At 33.1% G+C, this 22,618-nt stretch overlaps 1 protein-coding gene across 1 annotated transcript; it reads right to left on the reverse strand.

The window, feature by feature from the left end:
- Positions 1 to 10,879: 10,879 nt before the first annotated feature.
- BtbVII (BTB-protein-VII) lies at positions 10,880 to 22,193 on the reverse strand. The gene is made up of 7 exons (XM_018445116.1): positions 21,796 to 22,193; positions 20,742 to 21,089; positions 20,300 to 20,653; positions 19,756 to 19,885; positions 17,067 to 17,740; positions 11,863 to 12,477; positions 10,880 to 11,418 (listed from the first exon to the last, which is right to left on the reverse strand). Exons 2-7 carry the CDS (start codon positions 21,051 to 21,053, stop codon positions 11,161 to 11,163), a joined length of 2,343 nt encoding a protein of 780 aa, XP_018300618.1. The 5' UTR covers positions 21,054 to 21,089; positions 21,796 to 22,193; the 3' UTR covers positions 10,880 to 11,160.
- Positions 22,194 to 22,618: the final 425 nt, after the last annotated feature.

Here is a 22,618-nt window from a genome sequence, read left to right on the forward strand (position 1 = left end):
TTACAATCGCCCAACGTCGCCAGTGTCCGTTTCGAAAATGCGCCTTTCTCAATTTCGAGAAGCAAGGCTTGCTTAAAAAGCTGTTAACGCTTGCGGGATAAACGAGAGTATTTTGGTCCTTTCAAGCCCGATGTCAGCCGATGTGTAAGAGGATCAACGTCTGAGCTTTTATCCCTTCGAGTATCCTACAAAGTTTAATTAAAAACCAGAGAAGGAAAGCGTATAAAATATACGTCTGCCATCTTCGTTTGTCACGAAGTGTTTCATAACGCGGAAACGGACATGGAATAACCGCACACGTGTATAGTTTTTGATAATATTTTCGTTAGAACGTAGATTCCCGTATGCTAACGAAATCGATAAGAAATATCAGTTTGCTGAATTGAAGCCATTCTTGATTCAATGACAAGAATAATATATTATTTATTATTTACTGATAACGTTTGCATTAAAATTTAACAGCTTTCGAAGCGTTAAAGAAATTTCACAAACAATTTCAATATATTAAAAATCAATACGTATTACATAACAATACAGTTTACAGCTTCATTAAAGTTTACAACAATTAAATTATCATATACATGATGTCAGCTAGATATCAGACATAAGAAAGTTACTATCTTCAGATTTATTTTTTGAAAGAGAATCTCGTATCTTCTGATTTCTTAAACGATATATATGTTTAATTTAATTTATCGCTTCATGAAACACGCCGCTCATTTTCGTGGAAATAAATTCAGTCGCGAAGCATCAAAAAAAAGATTATAGAAAAATTGCAGGAGAGACACGCGAATATTTCCGTGAATCTCTTTCGGTCCTTGGGCTCTAGGCTGTGCTGTAGCATTGTATAAAGCGCAAGCCTCGTCCTGTAGTAGGAGTCTCCCTGCTCCTCCTCACCGCACTATTGACGGGAGTTTTAATAAAAGTACCCCCACCACAGGAAAGCGCGCTAAACGTCGCAGTAGAAGGACTCGGTGAGCGCGCGGAGCCAAGAAGATATTGGGTAAAGCAAAGATCGTAAGGACACTTAGAGACATCGGGACCCGGCAGAAATTTCGGTCGGGAAAAATTCAGTCGAGCCCGAGCGTTGACGCAAAAATAATTACGATCTTCATAGACGATAATTGCGATAAACGACATTCGACTGGATGAATATTTCATCGGGCGTTTTAAAAGAATTTCGAAAAGATTGCCAAATTGAAAGTCATTGATAATGACGCGCCAAATAACGTAAATTTGAATTATATTTTCTACGTGATTAATTTATAATAAAAGAAAGAATAAATAAATAAACAAAGGAAATAAAAACAAATAAAAATTGAGTAGACTTTTGATACTTTATGAACTCAATATTCATAAACTATAAAGAAAAGAGAGAAGGAGAGTTCTTTCTTTATTAAATAAATATAAAACGTTTTAATTAAATAATAGTTATAATTTCCTCAGATAAAGACAATTCCAAATTTGTCAAAAAATCTATAAAATAAAATATTTTTGTTTCAGAATATTATACTCAAGCAAACAATATTATATGAATGTTTATGAAATAAACATGCAAGATTTAGATAATATTTTAATATAAAAATTAAATCTACCTGTGCCTTTTTTTCTCCTTCTATTGCTCTGCATTTTAATACCTATTATATTTAATACATTATACAATGCCAATAATTAATATTTATTTTTACATATTACTAAAAGGAATGTTCTAAATTATAAGATAGTATATGGCGTTATATTCAATATATAATGTAAAATGTAAAACATTATGCAGCTACATAATAAATGACTATTTTATTATTTAGTTATATCAATATACTAGCAAAAATAAATACATGAGTGAATTCAATTCGATCGGTGCTAATTAATAAACGTAGAGAAATACACATATATTGAATCGCGACTCCGGCATGTATCTACAAAATATAAATCCTCGACAGTTTGCTTGTTTCGACAATTTAAAAAAAGCTCTCTCTTGGTCAATTGATCGACCAATTGCCACTTACGGATATAAATACACACATAACAAGCGGGCGTTTTCACGTGCGGACGCATACGATTGCTTGACGATTTGAAAACGCAAATAGGAGTAACAGTGGGATTAAAACAGTTTGTGGTCAAACACAGAGAGGCTTCCTACATGAATAGTAATAGTAGATCATTCGTGCGAAGAGCGCACCATACGTATTGTATAGAATCCGTGAGAGTAGGATTTATTTCTATAGACTCGACGATGCGTTATAACGACCGGTGTGTGCTGTCTCTCCTCGAAAGGAAAGGGTGATGTCTCTAATGTCTACGATGTGCTAGCCGCACATATATAAATCACATTCCAATAACAATACGTTCAGTCACACGAATGCTTTCAGCACTCAGCAGATTTCTCGATATATCTATTAAGATAGACACAAAAAAAACCGAAGCACCTGACGAAGTGTTGTCCTTAAATGAAAGAACAAAATTCTGAAGCAATACAAAAATCTGTCATCATCTAGTATTCCACTATCTTTTCTTGTAGATCAAGAAATTCAACATGCAAGAATTTATTTGTATGAATATCGTATTAAACGATATTAAAAAATGTTGAAAATATAAAAATATTGAAAGCTATTAATTATTCCAAAAATGTAAAATATTTTACTTGTTGGAAAAATATTACGTCATCGTTATATTTTGTATATTTCAAGTATGTATATTTTTATAAAATTATAAAGTAGTGTGAGTTTATATCTGTGTTATAAAATTAAAATAACATCCATTGTAAAATTGTATTAAAATAACATCAACGAACAATTAGATAAAAGTAACAATTTATATATTAAATATTGGCTAGTATAACAATTTACATAATATTAAATATTATATTTGAAAGTGTAACTACATATGTAATTACATACTATTTTTATATCATCCCTCTTAACTGCATGTACATCCGACGCATTCGATTAGCACGCATCGATGCTTGTTTCAACATTAATCTTGCCTCGGTCGAAGATGCATGACGGAAACACATGGACACGTGCATTCGGACGTACGATTTGACGAACCAGGCCAGTACAGCAGTTCAGCTAATCGATAGTAATGTCAATATTAAAACTGTAATAGCGCGTTAGTACTGCCGAGGGTAATCGCCGTGACTTGTCAGCTGTGTCCACACAGTGCTTTACAGATTCCTAATGTCCTATTCGAAGAGCTACGGGCAATTGATTTATTGACCTACCGAGATATTACTGCATGACTTATCGTGTCCGCAATTTCGTCGCGGAGCATTAACTTGCGGCAGTGTTCCCGACATCCGCTTTTACGCGGCATTAAGGAAAGGGAGCATAATAGAGTTCTCAGGTATATAATCGACATGTAATTACATTTCAATCAATACATCTCTTTACTGTCTTTGTCTAATACCGTCTTTGTGTCTCTTTTTTATTAAAATAATTTTAATTTATAAAAGTACACACAGACGTAACGTAAAGCAACATTAAAACCAGCGAGATAAAAAATTGAGATTGTTTATATACTTTTTTGTTACTATATATATTTTGTAATTTGATTTTTTCTATATTAATTCAATTATTATGTATATATATATCAATTTGACTCTATGAAAAGAATAAAATAGTAACAGTGGATTCTTGTGGTATGTTTTAAAAAATAAAAAATATAAGTTCAGTGAAATGAAAAACAGAAAGCATTTTTTAACTTCAATTGTTAGCTTCTATTATATTAGGTTCTCCTTATTTTTATCAACGAGAAAATTAATTTGTGGAACGTTCTATTACGTATATTGCTCTCCAGTTTATACATAATTAAGCCTTAAATGAGAATTAGATTCAATATCGTTATCCAATTTAAATAAGAGCCTCCGATTGCATTTGCAAACATAGCGTGAATAGTGATACGTTATTACAACCCTGTAATGAAACACTTTCGATCCGAAAATATATCCTCTATCGATCGCATGCATATGCATGCACGACGCGATCGTTGCGAGCGGACGGTTGAGCACCCTTATCAAATATTCCTAGAGCGCATGTCAGCTGATCGGGGGTGGAATATCAAAGGCGCCGAGGGGCGGGGCTGCGAGGACTCGCATGGCTTCGCTGTCGCGAGGAGCCTCTTTTACCGTTCTTCGCGAACAATAACCTTTAACCTTATCTTACTTAAACGCCAACTTGGCTCGAACTTCCGAATATAGATAAAGTTCATTCAATGTTAATGTTTCGCGTAAATTAAGTGTCCTTTATCAGGGATAACATTTATTCATGGCCTCGTCCTCGCCTACAATTCGTTCTACATTTCCACCTAGTGATCTTCATCAATTTTTTTCTCCGTCTAAGCGAATAGGTATCTCATTGTCGTGATATTATTTTATTGGTTTAAATATTTTGTTCTTACACATTTTGTTGTTATATATTTTGGGTAAGTGTGAATTGCTGTTGTCTTTGGAGTCTCGTTTTATTTTAAAAAATTAGCATTATAAATAAGAATAGTACATGCAAATGTTAATAATGTTAGAAATGTTTACGTCATATATTTCTAGTAATATTAATATCGCTCAAATTTATATACAATAACTCGTAAGTTCTTACTTAGTAAGCAATTTCCTTTCAAATTTGTTCTTAAACAGAGAAATAATTTATTATTCATAAAAACATATAATCATTTGCACAAGCTGGCATTTTAATTGTTAATAAAGTAAGGTACATTGTAGTAAATTAAAATACAAAATAGATTTCTTATAATTTATGATTATAAAAAAGATCTTCACATGTTCAAAAATTTGTTAAAATGTTCAATAAAAGTATGACATATTTTACTTACAATAAGAAACTTTATTTAATTTTGACTTAACTTTACTTAATATATCATAATTTTGATAACATTAATATTGCTTGATTTAGATTTCTTAATTCTTTTTACACTAATAAAAATATATTATTACAGCTATTTATATATTATACAATTTGCATTCTACTTACTCCGATTTTAGTAATCTTAAGAAACCAAACATTAAAAATTCAAAATTATTGACAACATAATGATATGTAAGAGAGCAAAGTATTTAGATAATATGTTTAATATATCTCGCAATGGTTTTTTTATAAAACTCTCTTCCGAATAAAAAGCTTTCGTGAAGAATAGCAATATTTTATATTCTCTTGAAAATAAATCCCTTGTAGCGTATAATTTGTTCTGGCAAAGTATCCGTCGCAAAGTGTCTTTCAGTCTACAAATCCACCTGTTAATTACTATTATTAATATAATGACTTACACAGAGCCTACCTCTTGCTCACAATTTATACTTTCAAATGGACGTTCATAACTTTAATTATTGATGACCCCATCAAATACTCCTTTTATTCGTCGAATAGTATTCCATTTTCTACTAATTAATTTTCACCTCGGAACAAGCTATTTTTGCATGACACGTCACCATCGTGATGTTTGTTTTTGTCTGATGCTTTTGAAATTGCAGTCTGCTCCTTTTTCTACGGTGCATTGCATCACAATGCAGCGATATCGCCACAGGTTTCCGCCCTGCTTCTATACAGGAGGAACAAAACGATGGACAGGGATGAGAAGAAGGGAGGTCGAAATGCGGACCCTATGCTGGCATAATGCGATTATGCATAAAGAGTGAAAGAGAGATGGAGAGAATAGGGAGAATTAAATATGACTTAAAAAGGCATTAGACTAATTTTCACGCGTTTGAACTTAACTGTTGCTCGAAACTTTTCAATTTGTACAAATATTACTCATATCTAAAAGTCAGCTTTCTCTGATGCTCAGGTACGTAAAATCTTAAAGATCCGGACGATTTTTCTTAATAAAGTTTAAATTCTTGCTAATTTTTAGCGAAGCATATCAATTCGAACTGTCATACTTTATTAAACATCTTTTTCTTTTCGTTTATATTATTTATGAGTTTTATTATATAAATTTAGTTTGACATTATTTTAATTCCTCTATTTATCAAATCTCAATTATTCTTATATACATTAGTATTATCGCATTCTTAATCATCTAATTGTATAGTAAAGATTTTAAGACGTTAAAACAACAATTGTTGTAAGAGAAAAATATAAACGAGAAAACCAAGATACTTCTTCAATTCACGAATTTTCCTCAAATTCATAAATTTACGTTAACATTTCAATTATCACAGCAAGAAAGATTAGTTTAACATGGTCATATTTTTTACTTTTGATAACCCTACTTATTTGTAAGCCCTCACTTTCGTTTGATAGACACTTTTAATAACAAAGTGCAATGCACTAATGCATTAACATTATTTTTCTTCAGTTTAAACAAGATTACATCTTTGCAAAGTAGAAGTAATATCAATTAACGATACCTTGTCTTTTTGCACGCAACTACAAATGCACAGAAAGCTACATAATAAATTAACAATCATGACATAGAGGTATAGATGCAATATAAAAGAGATAGTATTAATTAGAAGCTGTGATAAACGCGAATATATAATCTTAAGAATTACTTTTCTTAATTTTATTCCGTAATTTCCGTTTGAAGATACTTGCATAGAGCTTAGTGCGCAATAATAATCGATATGATAATAATAATGAGAATAAAGACATCCGCTTTAAAGCGTCCTGTAGCCACGTTGGGGACGCGTCGAAGGTGGCATCAACGTCGACGCACGAAGGACGCGTGCAATACGCGTATCCGTCGGCTTTGCCGCGGATTGAATCCTGTAGCATCCTGTAATACGCTCTCTCGCCCTAACAAGATTGACCTCCCACGAACCGCGTCCGTGTATCGAGAGGGGTTTTTCGCCGGCGATTAATCCCCGCGGTGACTTTTCGTTTCTGCCGAGAGAGAAAGAGAGACAGAAAGAAAAGGAAAAAGAGAGAGAGAGAGAAGTCGGAGAGACGAGGGGTCCAGCTGTCGACGGGGCACCGGCTGCGCGTACAATATCACCGCGGCTTTTGGGGGATCCAAGATGACGGCTCTTCCGTCTCGCACGTTACGACGAGGGGTTACTGCCGTTACGACGGTGGCGGTGGCGTCAGCTTGCACGCAGAAGAAACGACTGACCCCATATCTCGCGGCCGTCGCCGAGGAGACGTCGCCGCCGCCGCTGCTAGCGGTGGCGAACAACCCGGGGAAAAAGTCGACCCTCGCGGATTTATTACGAGTAACGATTTGTTCGAAGATTCGGTGGCCGCGCGCAGTGGAGGAAGGAACCGGCGGCGACTCCCGCCGTCGGGTGAACAGCTTCTAATTAATATTATTCTTTGCCGCGCAGCTGTAATTTATATCACGGCTCTTTTTCGTTCTGCCCGCGTTTGTTAGAAAATAACAGTCATTCAGTTCCAGCAAACTTCCCGATTGTCATCTTGAATATGATTTTTTATATTTTATCTAGATTTTAATTCATATTTTAATGTCTTTATCTACATTGTGTGTGGTTATGTTAGATCTTTTTCTTGGCCATCTGTGACTTCTTTCATTCGAAGTGCTCGGATTACGTATCTTCGACACGAGACAAAAATTATGACAGAAAAAATATACTTCGATAACAATTTTTGAAAAATACCAAATATAGCAAAAACATTTTTTAAGTAGCCGTTTCTTTTCTTTTAATTGAACAGGTCAAGTAATCATTAAATGTATTGATATCGAAAGCACGTGATAATATATTACAACTACTTTCAGTATCAGATTAAAAAATTTGAAATCACCTTATAGTACAGAAATAATTAATCGGAGCGTCGCTGTGTGATCTCACATTATTTTATTTTAATTTACGAATCTCTCAGGCTAGATTTACATAAAATATGATTAATCGGTATAACGCTTGCGCATATAATACATCTGTAATACCGAGAAAAATATATTGCACGTATTTTCTACATCTTCAACATCTTTACATATACAAAGTGCGCGAACGCTGCTCGGTGCCGCTCGCAAGGTGTTAGAAGAAACACAAGTTGCGAGCAGAGATCCTCGCTTGATCTGTCTCGCAAATCGTGATTTATCGAAATGGCCGGAACGAATCCGACCTAATCCATCACCACTTTTCTCTCCCCCGTGGAGAAAAAAATCTTCTACACGGTCACTTCTACAGCCATCCCGTTGTTCGCGACACGTGTCGGCATTTCCGACATTTCCGCGATAAATGCACGAGACACACATAAAAAAATGCTTGAAGTCTGGAATCGGGTGACAAATAGTACGTGAATTCCAGGCGAAAATTGACCCGGTAAGTAAGGAGAGAAAAAAGTTAGTACAAGCGAAGATGCTTGATAGAAATGTACCACTAAAATTCGCATTGAAACCAAATCTGTGCTTCGGTAGAGACGAAACATCCGATTAGAAGATAACAATTTTGTCTCACTTACAAGTCGCCAAATCGAAACAGATGGAAAGATAAGCTTGAGATAGAAGGATGTAGTGTACGATAAAATCAATGTTTTTCGCTGACAATCATCTTCAATTTATGAAATAATTATATCTTATTAAAACCGTTAAATCGTGAAAAAAATAATCGCAGAAGTCTTTATTTTTCCATAAAAATATGTAGATACACCTTTCAATTAAATACAATATGCTTGTAATTTCTTACGAGTATAAATAATAGTAGTGCTACTACTTGTTCTATGTGGCCACAATTTTGATTTTAGAAAACTTTTTCTTACGTTCGTTGAATATAAAATCTGGAATATATATATTCCCTTATTTCAAAAGAGACGCAACTCGAAAAACATGATTTTTAAATTATTACTCTGAATGATTTAGACAAACTTTGCCATTACTCTATATGGAACATTAAAAGCAAACTAATTTAACTTCATAAAATATCATCAAAATGTCACAACTCAAAATGCCTTAGAAAAAAGAATGATTTTTTTAAGGATTGTGAAATGAAAATAACATTTTATCAAGAATATATTCTACTTTTGTTGATATTTTTTGATTAGTCAATACTTTTTGGCAAGTTGAAAAATAATTTATCCTCTTTTTTGTGAAACTTAATTTTTTTAATTAGGTATATTATTTTTAAAATAAGAAAGTGATATATATGCAAACAATAACGATCTCGCTTGTACTATTCTTTTTTTTAATCCTAAAATTCGCATGTTGAGAGAATAGACTCGTGTGTTCCGCGTTCGATTGCACGCGGAACGAACGACAACAAATTTACACGGACGCATTAAAACGGCGGGGTATCGTTACAGGTGGCGATAGGGGTGGCCCTGTGAATGGTAGGAAGTGATTTATAAAAGTACACCGAATTTCGATCGTTGCACGTGTGCTAAAGCTCTCGTTTTAGCGGCCACTGCGTCAGTTTCCAGCCGGTTCTACCTTTCGTATTTTTTTTTTGCAATTTTATCTCGCAATTCATGGTCTCCAAAATTAGTGTCTGCGTGTCGCCGTCGAGAGAAATTATTATCTCGATGCATTCGTACACACAAGGGGAACAGAGAGAAGGAGAAACAGAGACAGACATAGTGCGAGAAGGTTCTATTTTGAGATCATGCGGTGTAGCGTGATTGGACGAAAGATAGAAAATATCTGGAAAAATAATTAACGTCAAATACGTTCACATTAAAAATCATGCGAACAATACGCGTGAAGCTAGAATGTATACTTGCAAAATTTACACAATATATTATGTTTTCACATACATACGGAAATATTAAAAAAAATAATTAATTCAGCAAAGCATCGATTCATATAAATTATCTGACTTTGTTCTCGAATCACAATCGTTTTTGTTTTTCAATAAAATTGTTTTTGTATTTGTCTTTAAATAAGTTCAGAAAAATCGGTAATAACACATTTAGACTATACGAAGTCATTTTGGAAAACAATTTTGACAAAACAAAATAAATAAATACGTACGATACAGAACGTACATTTGTAAGTAAATTCAAATGAGATAAAAATATTCATGTAAAATTATATTATGAGTTTACCTCTGAAATTATGTTTGCATATTATGGCAAACATCCTGTATAAAAAATTTATCAATTTATATAATGCTATCAGTTTGGATAGATTGCGATTTTTACTTAATGCACACAATAGTTAAACATTTATATATACGAAATTAACTAAATTACCTTAAGAATATATATTTCGTATTTTAACATTACCAAAAATATAAACATTTTATGGAGTGTTCTATTATTACGTATGAGTATCTATATAAAATTTCAATATAATTGTTCTATTGATTTAAAAGTTATTTAATTTTTCTATTTGTTTTGATTTTTTTATAAAATCGTGTTTTGTAATACTTATTTGCAGAAAAGATGAAGAAATAACATTACAAATGAAATCAAATTTTTTTTATATATATTAATAAAACTTTAATAAAAATATTTGAACAAAAGTTCATTTGGAGATCTACTCTAATTATAAAAGTTATTTACCTAAAACTGCAGCAAAATTTAAGTATTTTGTATCAGTTACTTTCATCATATTACCTAAATTGATAGCTTTTTTTACCAGAGGATATTTAAAACCTTAACATGCGCTGGAATATAATAATAATAATAGTAAAATACTGCGCTTTGCAATTTAATTAGTTACATATTTTCTAAAATAACAAATAATCTTGCATCCAATCTCGATACATCATTTTTATCATGAATTTTATAAAATTGTGTGAAAAAATAATATATTAATTTTTCCATTTCTACGTTAAAGTAAACTTTCTTTTTTATAGTATTTTATTATAGTATTTACTAATTTCTCAAAGTAGAGCTTTTGCTCTTGATAAAAGCAAAACGTTCCTTGATGAGATAAACATACTTAACAAAAATGTGACTACAAAAATTACTGAAAGACTAACAGAGTATGGGAAAACTAACTCATGATGCACACAATTATAAATATTTGTCTCATCAAATTGCGAGATTGCAATGACTTCGCCTACTTTTAACAATTATATATGTAGATGCTGTAAATGTATTACGAAAATATATCAAGTCATGAAATCTTGATAAACGATATCAATCTGATGACTCACATTTATCGTACAAGAGAAAAATAATTGTAAACGCCAACGACGGACTCTGCCAGTCACATTGAATCTTCACACATTTAAAGCGCGTGCTTTAACACGTAATTCAATAATTAACGATTACTTATGAAACAAAATACATAATTAAATCGGGAGGGGGAGATTTAAACGGAACTAGTTTTTGGTAAAGGTTTTAGTTTGGAAATTAGCTCGCGCCGCTGGTCATGGTACTCCTGAAAGCACGGCACGATGCACAAATTGATCTGGCATTCGGGACAATGGTACTTGGTCTTCCTACGGAGTATTCTGCCGTGGGCGTCTATCGTGTTCCAGCAGTGATTGCAGCCTAAGGCTGGACCCTGGCGCAATACCGGACAGTGACCTAATCGTTCCCTCGAAGGAGGCTCTCTGCTACTGCTCGTCTATGTAAGCAGATATTTATCTTATCAAAGAAACTATATAATGATCTGCTTCATCTACTACGTAAGCAGATTATTATATAGTTCCTTTGATAAGCCTTGTAGCAATTTTAAAGTAATATTTTAAAATAATAAATTGCCTAAAGAAAAATAAGAAATTAATTTTGCGTCAATACACTACAATCTGCTATAAAACAAGATTAATTCAATTTTTCAAATATTAATGGCTTAATATTGACAAAGTATATAAATTAATTATATTCAAATTGGGACGTTTTAAATTTTTACGTCTAATGTCTATATATACTAAAAATTTAATACATTAGTAGCTAAAATCCATCTTTGTTATAGTTTAATTGATGTCTGAATGCATAAATTAACAATTTCGGTGATTTTTTTCACGCAAATGTTTGCCATTGATCTCGATTTAACTCGTCCAACATTTACCTGTGGCGATGAGGAAGTTCGTCGCAACTCTGTCGTCTTCACCCTCAATCCACCGGAAGTGCTGCTACTGCTGCTGGTCCCTAACTCAGAGGCGATAGATGGTGTCGCCGAAATCGTAGTTTCCTCGAAGTCTTCCTCCGTTTTAAGAAGGGGCGCCGGCTCAATCACTATCGAAGGGCTCGTGGTTCTGCCAGGTAGCTCCGGATGTGAATGCTGCCGATGTATCAAGTATGTCCCGGACGTACTCGGTTGCTGGCTGGACAACAATGGATGTGAGTGCTGTTTCGTTAGATAGGACTGCTGGGGAACCGTCAGTAAGTTGGACGGCGTCGTCACCGTCAGCAGATTCGGTTGGCTGACCAACATGGTGTGCGGCGGTGGCGATATACGGGACTCCTCGAAACTCCTTGACGTTTGGGGAAGATTCAGTGTCGGCGTGGCTAGATGAACGGAGGTCGAGACAATGTGCGGTGAAAAGGAGCCCATCTCGCCATCCGGTGACAAGTGACTCGGCTCCTTCTTCACTCGTGGCTGTCTGATTAGCAATCGAGTCCTTTTCGTTACTTGCGTCTGCTTGCAATGAAGAACTACAATAATAAATAAATAAACTTTAGTCGTAGCGAGAAAAATCAATACATTACCGTTTAGATGTAAAGTGATGTTAATTTTTATTCTACAATAAAGATTGATATCTTATGTCGAAGATTAATTACTTAGTTAATTAGTTAAGAACTCCTTATTCGCGGATTAGTCAGCTGGTATATATTAATATAAAAAAATTAATAATTGTGTCAAACACAATTGTTCAATAATTGTAAATAAATGTTATATAATATAATATTACAAGAATAATCATAAAATTAGATTGTGCTTTATCATCTTTTTCTCTCTCACACATACACACGCAGGTACGCACACACACATACATGCACACATGCATTTCTTCTTCAAATAATTATTTTCGCAAAAAATGAATGGATTAATAACAGCTATGATAATGAATTGTAATGATATAGAGAAAAAAAAGGTCGTAAAACATTGAAGAAAAGTAAGTAAGACTTCCATTCTGTTGCAAATTGTTAGAATAATTTTTATTCTTTCTGAATTATTTTTCAATCGTTTATATGAGGGATATAAATGCTTCTTAACAGTGCAATTAACAGCTAATTTTACTATATATTAAGAACTAATTTCTATTTAAGTCAAATCACTCAAATGTGTATTTTTCGATCTTCGCGCAAAGCAGTTTTGTCTTCACTCCGCAGTAACCAAAAGTTTGTGATTTACAGAAACAAATTAAGGATATGAGATACAATCGTAAAATATCTTTTGAATTATGTTAAGCGCCTTCGTATTCTTTTGTGCTCAATACATGCATTACTTTACTGATTCAATTCAGCTATTAAATATAACAAATAGTATAACAAATAAAAAAAATTTGTTCCTGCTAAATTAGGAACATTAATCTTCATAAAATTTGTATATATATGTGTACGGCCTATATTTATTGTACAATTAATATTAAAAAACCATATTTGTTTTTGTATCAAGTATCTATTATATTTTACATATCGTGATAGAATTATACTAATCATTATTACGATTAAACATAACAGAATAACAAATGTCAGAGAAATAATGTACATTTATATACGAGTGCGCCTTTTCTAAAGCTAATCATATCTCACATTAAATTTACATTTTGCTTCAAAATGATAGATCTATTTTCACAGAGTTTGATTTGATCTGAGATATTTAATACATCGAGTATATAATTGCATTTGTTCATCATTGCATTTGCATTATTATTCAGCATTACGTTTCTATCAACGTAATTTTCCGTTTTTATTAACAAAAAAGCAGATAAATAAATGTACCTGGAAAAAATAATGTATTAAAATAATATTCTATTATAGTACATAACAAATATCTAAATTTCTTGTATGCAATATAAAAAGCACAAAAAATTAAACAAACTTCCAGGTATAGAAGAAAATATATAGAAAATTTATGTGTCTCATATATTTATCAACATAGTAACAATTAATATATATTATAATACTAATTGTAATACATGTATTGATAAATTATCTCCGTGTGTGGATCATAATCTTATACTGTGATCGTGTCTTCAATGAGCTGTATCAACACATACGTGCAAATACAGATAACGCAATTCTTTATCATATGCTTCGTAATTTATTATTTACAAATAGACTATAATAATCAGTCGATAATAATTAACAATAAAATCTTTATTATTCTGACGTTGGGTATTTTGGATAAAATGATTAGTAATAATATAAGTTTCTTTTATGATGTAGTAACGGCATTAAATGGCAACATCTGTCAACAATTTGCCATTTGTAACTTCATTAATAACACTAAAAGAAAACGAAGATCATCAGACTTTAATAGTATGAAAAGATAAAAAAGGCAAAACTTTACCATAAAAATAATAAACATAAAAAAATATATAATTTTTGAAAAAAAAAGGACAAGCTTAATCAATTAACATTGTTTCATCGACAGCAATAGAATTTAGAAAAACCGATTCAAATTGAGAAAAGGTGATAATTAATAAAAACCAACCGCAACTTTAAACTGAAATAGTCAAAAGTCAAATTATTAATTAAAAATACTGCATAACATATTGATAAAAAAAAAGATAATGTCAAAACTAATCCAAAATTTTTACTATTAATTATTGACTGACTCTCATACTTGTAACTCGTAATCGTAATAATAAATGGTTTCATTATTACTATTACCATTCGTTATTATCAATGACATTCTAATTATCGAAGCAATGAAATTGCGTCGTTTTAGATGATACTGAAATCTTCACTTTAATTACAGCGTCTAACATAACAAAAAATTAAAAACTACGGATAATAATCTGTTATAAATATCAGAAGTTGCTGACACGGCACGTCGTCGCTATAAATCTGCTCATTTATCACATTATAGACATTCAGCTCGGATATGAATCGCGTATCAATAGAGAAAAATTAAGAGAAAACACGAGAATAAAACAATTCATTTTACAAAAAGAAATTTAGTTCAAAGAACTTGGTATCAAAATAACGAATGTGTCCTGTTATTCACTGGTGAGTACTAACAGCGTAATATCATTATAATACAAGCACTAATATAAGTGTTCCATTTTCACAAGCGTACAGTCGATGTACTAAGACATAAAGGAAACGCAAAAAATATAAATTGTACATAATATTCAAATAAATTTGAATTTCAATAATAATAAATCTATAATTAAACATAAAAATATCGAAAAGAAACTGCATTTATTAATATTGCACGCGTTAGTGAAGAGTCAAGTATTTCCTACAGTATTTCATATTGTATGTTAGTCTGCGCATCGAGCAAATTATTTTTTCTTTTTTATATACATCATGATTCTTTTTTGATCATCTAAATTTCTGTCAATCAGATAACAGATAGAAAAAAATATTATAATAAAAATTATATTCAAATATAAAAATAAAATATTTTAAACACTGAAAGTGTTTAAAATTTGTATTTATAAAATATATATATCTATTCGCTGTTACTTTGCCATTTAATGCTGTAATTGCATTTTCCAGCGGCAGCAGCTCGTATAAGAAATGATAATAAAATTTATGACAAAATTATAATGTTATTTTCTCACTGTTGCATTACATCGCAACAATTTTGAAACGATTTTCATAGTATTGCCAGCGCTAGCAGTGAATTTCGGAATCAATATAGTATGGATATATAGGATAGATAAAAAATCAAGCAATGTTACTCTATATTACAGACGATTTTTAAAGAATTTGAATCCTATTTTTTAAGTAAGACTTTTACACGTTCTCATAAAATATTTTCATACAAAATAAAATTTAACCCTCTATAACCCATTCTTTGTTTGAAAAAATTATATAACGTGTAATTAACAAACATCTCAGATACAGGGATCGGCATTAATGATTTTTTCAGTAATATTTTTTACTTTAATTACTGATTACATGATTAATCAAGTAATCAGAATAAAATTTTTTTAATTACATGATTAATCAAGTAATCGGAATAAAAATTTTTTAATTACCTGATTAATCAAGTAATCGGAATAAAAATTTTTTAATTATCTGATTAATCAAGTAATCGGAGTAAAAAATTTTTATTATTTGATTAATCAAGTAATCGGAATAAAAATTTTTTAATTATCTGATTAATCAAGTAATCGGAATAAAAAATTTTTATTATTTGATTAATCAAGTATAAAATCGGGATAAAAATTTTTTAATTACCTGATTAATCAAGTAATCGGAATAAAAAATTTTTATTATTTGATAAATCGAACAATCAAAATAAAATGTTTCAATTACTTGATTAATTGATTAATTAAAATAAATATATCTCGTATTATCATACTTAAAATCGCAAGTAATAAAAAATTATTTTGTCATGATTACTTGATTAATAAATAGTTAATGTATTTATTCTTGGAACCACAAATTATTTGTCTATTTAATTTAATTACAAAAATAATTTATAACTTTGAAGTAATGGATATGCTGGGATATAACACTTACGTATAGCATATGTATGTATAGAATGATACAGTATAATAAAATACTTTTGTTAGCGAAATGACGGAAAAATAAGACTTGAAAATATATAGATATATGAATATGTAACCTCTCTGTATGAATATGTGAATTAAAAGGTCATTATAGAGAGTTAAAATCTAGTACTTTCTCAGTATTTCAACGTAAAGAAATTCGTCTCAGACAGAAAGTTTTATAATCTCTCCTTATAATCAATCCTTAATAAGCTTTCCGAAAAAATTAATGAATTCATCTTTTTAAAATCGTCTATAGAAAAAATATAAGCTATATCTGAGAGACAATTAAGAGATGCGATTGTCTCGCGACAAATGAACGTGACATGGGCAGAGAGCAATACTTAAAAATCTGAGTATAGCCAGGCGAAAAAGTGTCTAAAAATAAAAATGTTCGACTTTTCAATGCCTTGCACTGATATGGAGAATCACGGTAAATTCATTTGTATATAAGGAGTAGGAGAGGAAAGGAAAGGGCGATAGAGAAGAATAATTTTCAAGCTCGTCTATACAAACGACTTTCTGGGTAGGATACAGTTCACATGGTATTGTAATTAACGCCATGCAGATTGATCGGCATCGTAGAGCTCGGTAACGTATAGTCCGTATGCCTGTCAATATAACCACTGAGCATCGCGTGGGGACTGTGGCTTGTCAGCATAGTGTGCGTAGTATGTGTGTTATGTGTGCTATGTGGAGTTGTGGGCGGGCCCATAGGCGTTGGGCTCTGCGAGTTCATAGGTTGCGCCGGGGGTGCCGGCGGCGGCGAGGAATTGACCTCCTGCTTAACGCGGGATTTGAGGCTGGGCCGATTGTTCGGATAGCCGCGTTTCTTGTACTCAAGCCAGAGCGTTCGGTTATTCACGCCGAACATCCTGGCCGCTTTGCAAAATCCTATACCACCGTAACGCACGGCATCAAGCGCGCGTATAAAGTTCTCGTCTGCCTGCGGATTAGTCGAGCGCTTCCTCTTAATCGCAGTCTGCGGGCTGGCACAGGGGCTCTGGCAGTTGCTTGGGCACTGCGTCGATGGCGAGGGGCCACCCGACGACGCGTGCTGCAACGTCCCATGGGAGGAGTTCGGATAGTTCGTCAGGGCGCAACTGGAACCAGTCGTGCTGGTACCAGAGTACTGATCGCTGATGGTCGAAGATGCTGTTATTTCGGGCGTCGTAAATGCCGACGACGCTTGGATCGACAGATTCGTTTGACACGAGGACAGAGCGAAACGTGTCGGATGATATGTGTGCTCCATAATAGTCCATTGTAATCCTGTAGAACAGACCGATTCATCTTTGGTCAGAGCACAGGAATTATTAACCCGTTTTGCGTTTTCAGCAAAGATAAATGATAAAGTCGGAGAGAGAAAGAAAAAGAGAAAGAGTAATATGAAAGAGTAATATTATGAAACATTACAAAATAAATAATAAGCAAAGAAATGTTTTTAATTTCGATTTATATTTAAATTTGTTTTGACATAAGAGTTACGAGATTCGTTCAATTCGTTGATACAGTAATTAAATCTCACATAAAAATTTTATTTCATCTATATCACGTCAAAAACTTCAATTCTCAAAAGATGCAACTTTTACACAATTATATTGCACTATTAATAACGTAACTTGAACTATGAATAATAACGAATGTCATATATCGGCATATCTGTTCATATAAAACAAGGCATACATAAATTATGATCTAATCAAAAGAAAATAGTTTATTCTATGGTATGTAGAAAAACAATACTAAGCTAAATAAGCGAAAGATGATAGATATTAAAAATAAAATCTTGTGAAGAGACGATATATGAGCGCATAAAGTATGGAGTTGCGGCATGGCACAGATACATTTTTAAGCACATCATTGTTTATAATGAAATATGTGTACGGCATTTATTACATTTATAGGGCAGAATAAGGCACACATACATAACTTCGTTAATGTCAAAGGCCTGATATGCTATCCTTGCGGAAATATAACATACTATGTGCTATGTATCTGTGTACCATGATGATCTTTCTTTTATGAATGACAAACAATATTTTCTTTGCACATTCGCATTATTAGAATTTCAATTCCGGAAATTTCGCTCTATTTTCATGTCAAACGTCTGTTGATTCTCCTTGTGCAATACATTTAAACGCATCTGTGCCAGCATATAATGTGTGTAACTTTCGCTTATCGACATGCAGTTCAAATACCCACCACAGTCAGTATGCATAATTTAAATAACAATTGTCGGAGAGATTTGCTTAAAGGGAAGGTGTCATGCAATTTGCTAAAGTTACCGGAGCATTCTGCATGGATTTACAATGTACAGTCTACTAAGAGAGAAATTATATTATTAAATCTATAACGTAGCTAAACATTCACGCATGACACATTTCCCATTGAATTAAAAACTATATCTTCAAACTTTCGTATCATTACGCCTATACACACAGTCAATTAGATTATTAACGCTATACTCAATCAATCTATTAATAGATAAAATATTTATCTAACTTATTTTTATGAAGACAAAAAAATTAAATGGTTGATAAGTAATAAAAGTTGAGTATAATATATATATATATATTCTTTATTATCACATATAACTCTTTCTCTTTTAATTTGGATTAAAACATAAATTTTATGAAATAGAGTCCAGAAATTATATTTTTTAAAAATATAAAAATAGAAAATTTTTTAATTGTAGCTTTTAAACCTTTACTTTTAATATATATTAATATAATATGTAAACATTAATTGATTAATTTATAATGTATGATTTTATTTGACTCGCATAAAATATATATAATTCTATTATATGCTTTGAACATGTTTAATGAATTGAATATGTTGTGGATAAGCACTAAAGTTTTGAATCTATTTTCATAGAATATAATTGATATAAATATTAATATAAATAGCACATTTTTAATTATATTATTAGGCAAATTATATCACATAAAAATAAGATGCACAATTAAAATACATATAAAATATTTAGGGAAACATATCTATAAAAAAAAAAAAAACAATTTCCATCTACATGTGTGAAGGAAAACTTCAATTCACAGCCATGTACAAAATTATACATGCAGCATAAAAAAAAAGTGATGTGATAAAATTATTTGTCTTTATAGTTTTATATATTAATTTATAATATATCAATTTTTTCTCTGTACATAATACATATGTAGTTTATGTTGTAAGTAATACCTGAATGTGTGTGACTCTCTCCTTCAAATATCTTATAGAGATTTATATTTGAACAGCATAAAATATATTTATTGACATCTTACCTTGATGAACAGGTGGTTGCGAAGATACAGAACTTTGTCCAATGTTTCCTGCCGATTGTTGACTTACATCTTGAATAGAACCGTCACTTTGGGCTGGCGTATTAGCAGAACTAGTTTCCATATTACTCATCTAAAATATAAAATATTACGTGTTATTTTAAAACATTATTTTATACTTACAATACTACTAACTAACACTTGTGGTTTAGCTATTTAAAAATTACAAGATTGTGATTAAATAATGAGCGCGAGCGTGGCGTAACAGACAGCACACTGGCCTGCTATACTAGAGATTCCAGGTTCGATCCCCGACAGAACCGAAAATTTTCGTACGCTCATAGCTCCTCTCGAAAGGCAATGACAAGCCACCGAGTAGTATACTTGCCCTTTACCAATTCGTCGTTCAAAATCAACGTTAAACTGTAAGTCCCATATGATACAAGCAGCGCACCACAGGCATATGAGAGAAGTCACCACGCTCGACCACGAGCAATAGGACTAAGAAGATTAAATAATACAAGGATCGTACATCATATTTACTTACAATTGATATTTGATCTTCATCAATACTGCCTTGAGATTCTGTGCTGATGTTTATGGGTCGCCTCAAATTTTCTCCACTCTCTTGCGACACAATGAGGGGTTCAGGTTTGACAATGTTAGTAGCCACTAATGTGATTTCATTCATTTCTTCTGGTTTGTCACCTGAACCAGACGTTGAACCAGTTGAAGACTTCCTTAACCTTTTTCTGCGAAAAGAGGGAGATAATGGAGAAGGACTTGGCGAGCAGGATTCACCACGATCCCCTCCGCCTGTTTCGCTGCTTCCACTTGGCCATTTAGTTAATGACGCTGTATGCATTTCCGCGAGTCCCTTTATTTTTAAGCTCTCCGCCGTCTATTAAATAAATAGCACGTTACTCATCATGATCCACAAAGTGTAACAGCAAACTGTTTGATTACTCAGATGAAACATTTTATTTTACCTTTATGATGGATGGTAATTGGTCTTGAGATATGTTCACTTCTCCGTAATACATAAAGTCCACCATAATCTTGAGGTCGGAAAACTTGATGTCCTTGAGTATGACAATAGGGTGCTGACAAGGATTCACTGTGAATAGCGACTGAAAGTACGTGCTGCATGCTGACAGTACGACTTTATGAGCCTGAATCTGCCTGCCTTCAGCAGCGAGAGTGACATCCACTAGGGTCTCATTATTCAACAAATTGGAAAAAACTGAGATGAAATTCGGTTGATGATTGTTCCACCGCAAACAGAACTGTTGCATAGACATTGTGATAGCTTAGGAAGAGTCTTTTGTGAACTTTGACTGTAACACGAGAGAAAAACATAGTTAAAATTAAACAAACATATAACGTAAACACTACAAACAGCGACATGTCACCACTTAACAGAAAGATTGGACAAGAATTGCTTTCATAGGAAGATTATCACTACATATTGTTTAACACGTATCACGTTATAAGAAATATTAACCTCTCTTAAAACAGAATATTTAGAATTTTTGTGCTTAGAATAAATTATCAACTTATAGAATATCAAGTAACATTATAAAAAGAAGATTATTTCATGAGTAACAAAAAAAGTATTTTTCTCTGGTTAAATGAAAAACATCTTGGCTAACAAAGCTCATGAAGATGACACATATGAATACTTCGCGAATGATGAATGATCTAATGGGAGGAGACTCCTGGTTAAAAAGGAGTCACGAAAGCATGACGCAGAGGCAGGTGCGAAATGTCATGCGAGGCGACATGTCGTCGAGGTATCGACGAGCTTCGGCGACGCTGCCGACGTCGTTCGAGATGGATATGACAATAAACAACACGATGCACGACAGGTTCGGTTAAGAAATCTTTCTTCGTAGTTTCGCGCGTAGCTGGCGTGAATAATGTTGATGATCGCGATGATGATCGGCGGACGATGATGCTGGGAAAGAGAGAGAACGAGAAAGACAAAGAGAGAGAGAGAGAGAGAGAGAAAGAGAGAGTCAAAGGAGAGAGAGGAGCGCTCACTCTTGGTCGCGATGCACTTCGTCGTGGTTGCCGACGAGGGTCATACGCCGGTCTCGCTCAAAGGACGACGCACCTCACCGCTGCCACCATGGACTCCGTGAAATTTTCCACAACAGACTGAACGATGACGCTTGTGTAATTCGCGAGTGACGTCATGGGCGAGGAAAGAGGATTTTGCGCGACGACGCCGCGACTGCCGGGGGAGACGCGCGCGCGGACCCGAATTCGCTCGCCGCGAACAGACACCGAACGACGGACGTCAAACACATACACACGGACCCACGCACACGCGCACGCACGCAGGCACGCACGTCACGCGGGAGGATTACGTGGGATTGCGTGTGGTTGCGTGCGATCGAAAAATTTCGCGAGATCTTATCAACGTGCGTCTCACAATATCTAACTTGATCAATATAGCGGCCGACCGGCGCCGCCATCTGGCGAGCGATCCGCGCGAACGCGAGCGCACGGCGGTTTTTCGAAGCTGAGCGAGATACCTCGTCTCTCGCGAAACTCAATTTGGAAAAATAATATTCGAGAATTTATGGAAATGTTGTTCTACTTTAATTTAAATAATTAATTAATTAATGTAATAAACGTCGCTTGAATGAGATTTCGATTGTCTCTCTTACAAAATTATCAAAATATTTATTTTCGGATTTAAAGGTCCGATTCCACCAACGTTATTTTAACTTTAAGCGAGGTTTAAAATACTCTCCCTCTCTGTCTTTTTGTTGGCTTTAAAAAGAAAAAGAGAGAGCTTTTTAAGCTTCTTTTAAAGTCAAAGTAAGGTTGGTGCAATCGGGCCTAAAATATTTTAATT

The sequence above is a fragment of the Mycetomoellerius zeteki genome, unplaced genomic scaffold, assembly GCF_001594055.1.
Source record: "Mycetomoellerius zeteki isolate Tzet28-1 unplaced genomic scaffold, Tzet1.0 scaffold155, whole genome shotgun sequence".
NCBI lineage: Eukaryota > Metazoa > Arthropoda > Insecta > Hymenoptera > Formicidae > Mycetomoellerius > Mycetomoellerius zeteki.

Coding starts and splice junctions, on each gene's coding strand:
- BtbVII (XM_018445116.1), bottom strand. CDS start 21,053: ATGTCTATGCAACAGTTCTGTTTGCGGTGGAACAATCATCAACCGAAT. Junction 12,478..17,066: donor TTGACAGGCATACGGACTAT/ACGTTACCGAGC, acceptor TTTCTCGCTACG/ACTAAAGTTTATTTATTTAT. Junction 11,419..11,862: donor GAACTTCCTCATCGCCACAG/GTAAATGTTGGA, acceptor CTGCTTACATAG/ACGAGCAGTAGCAGAGAGCC.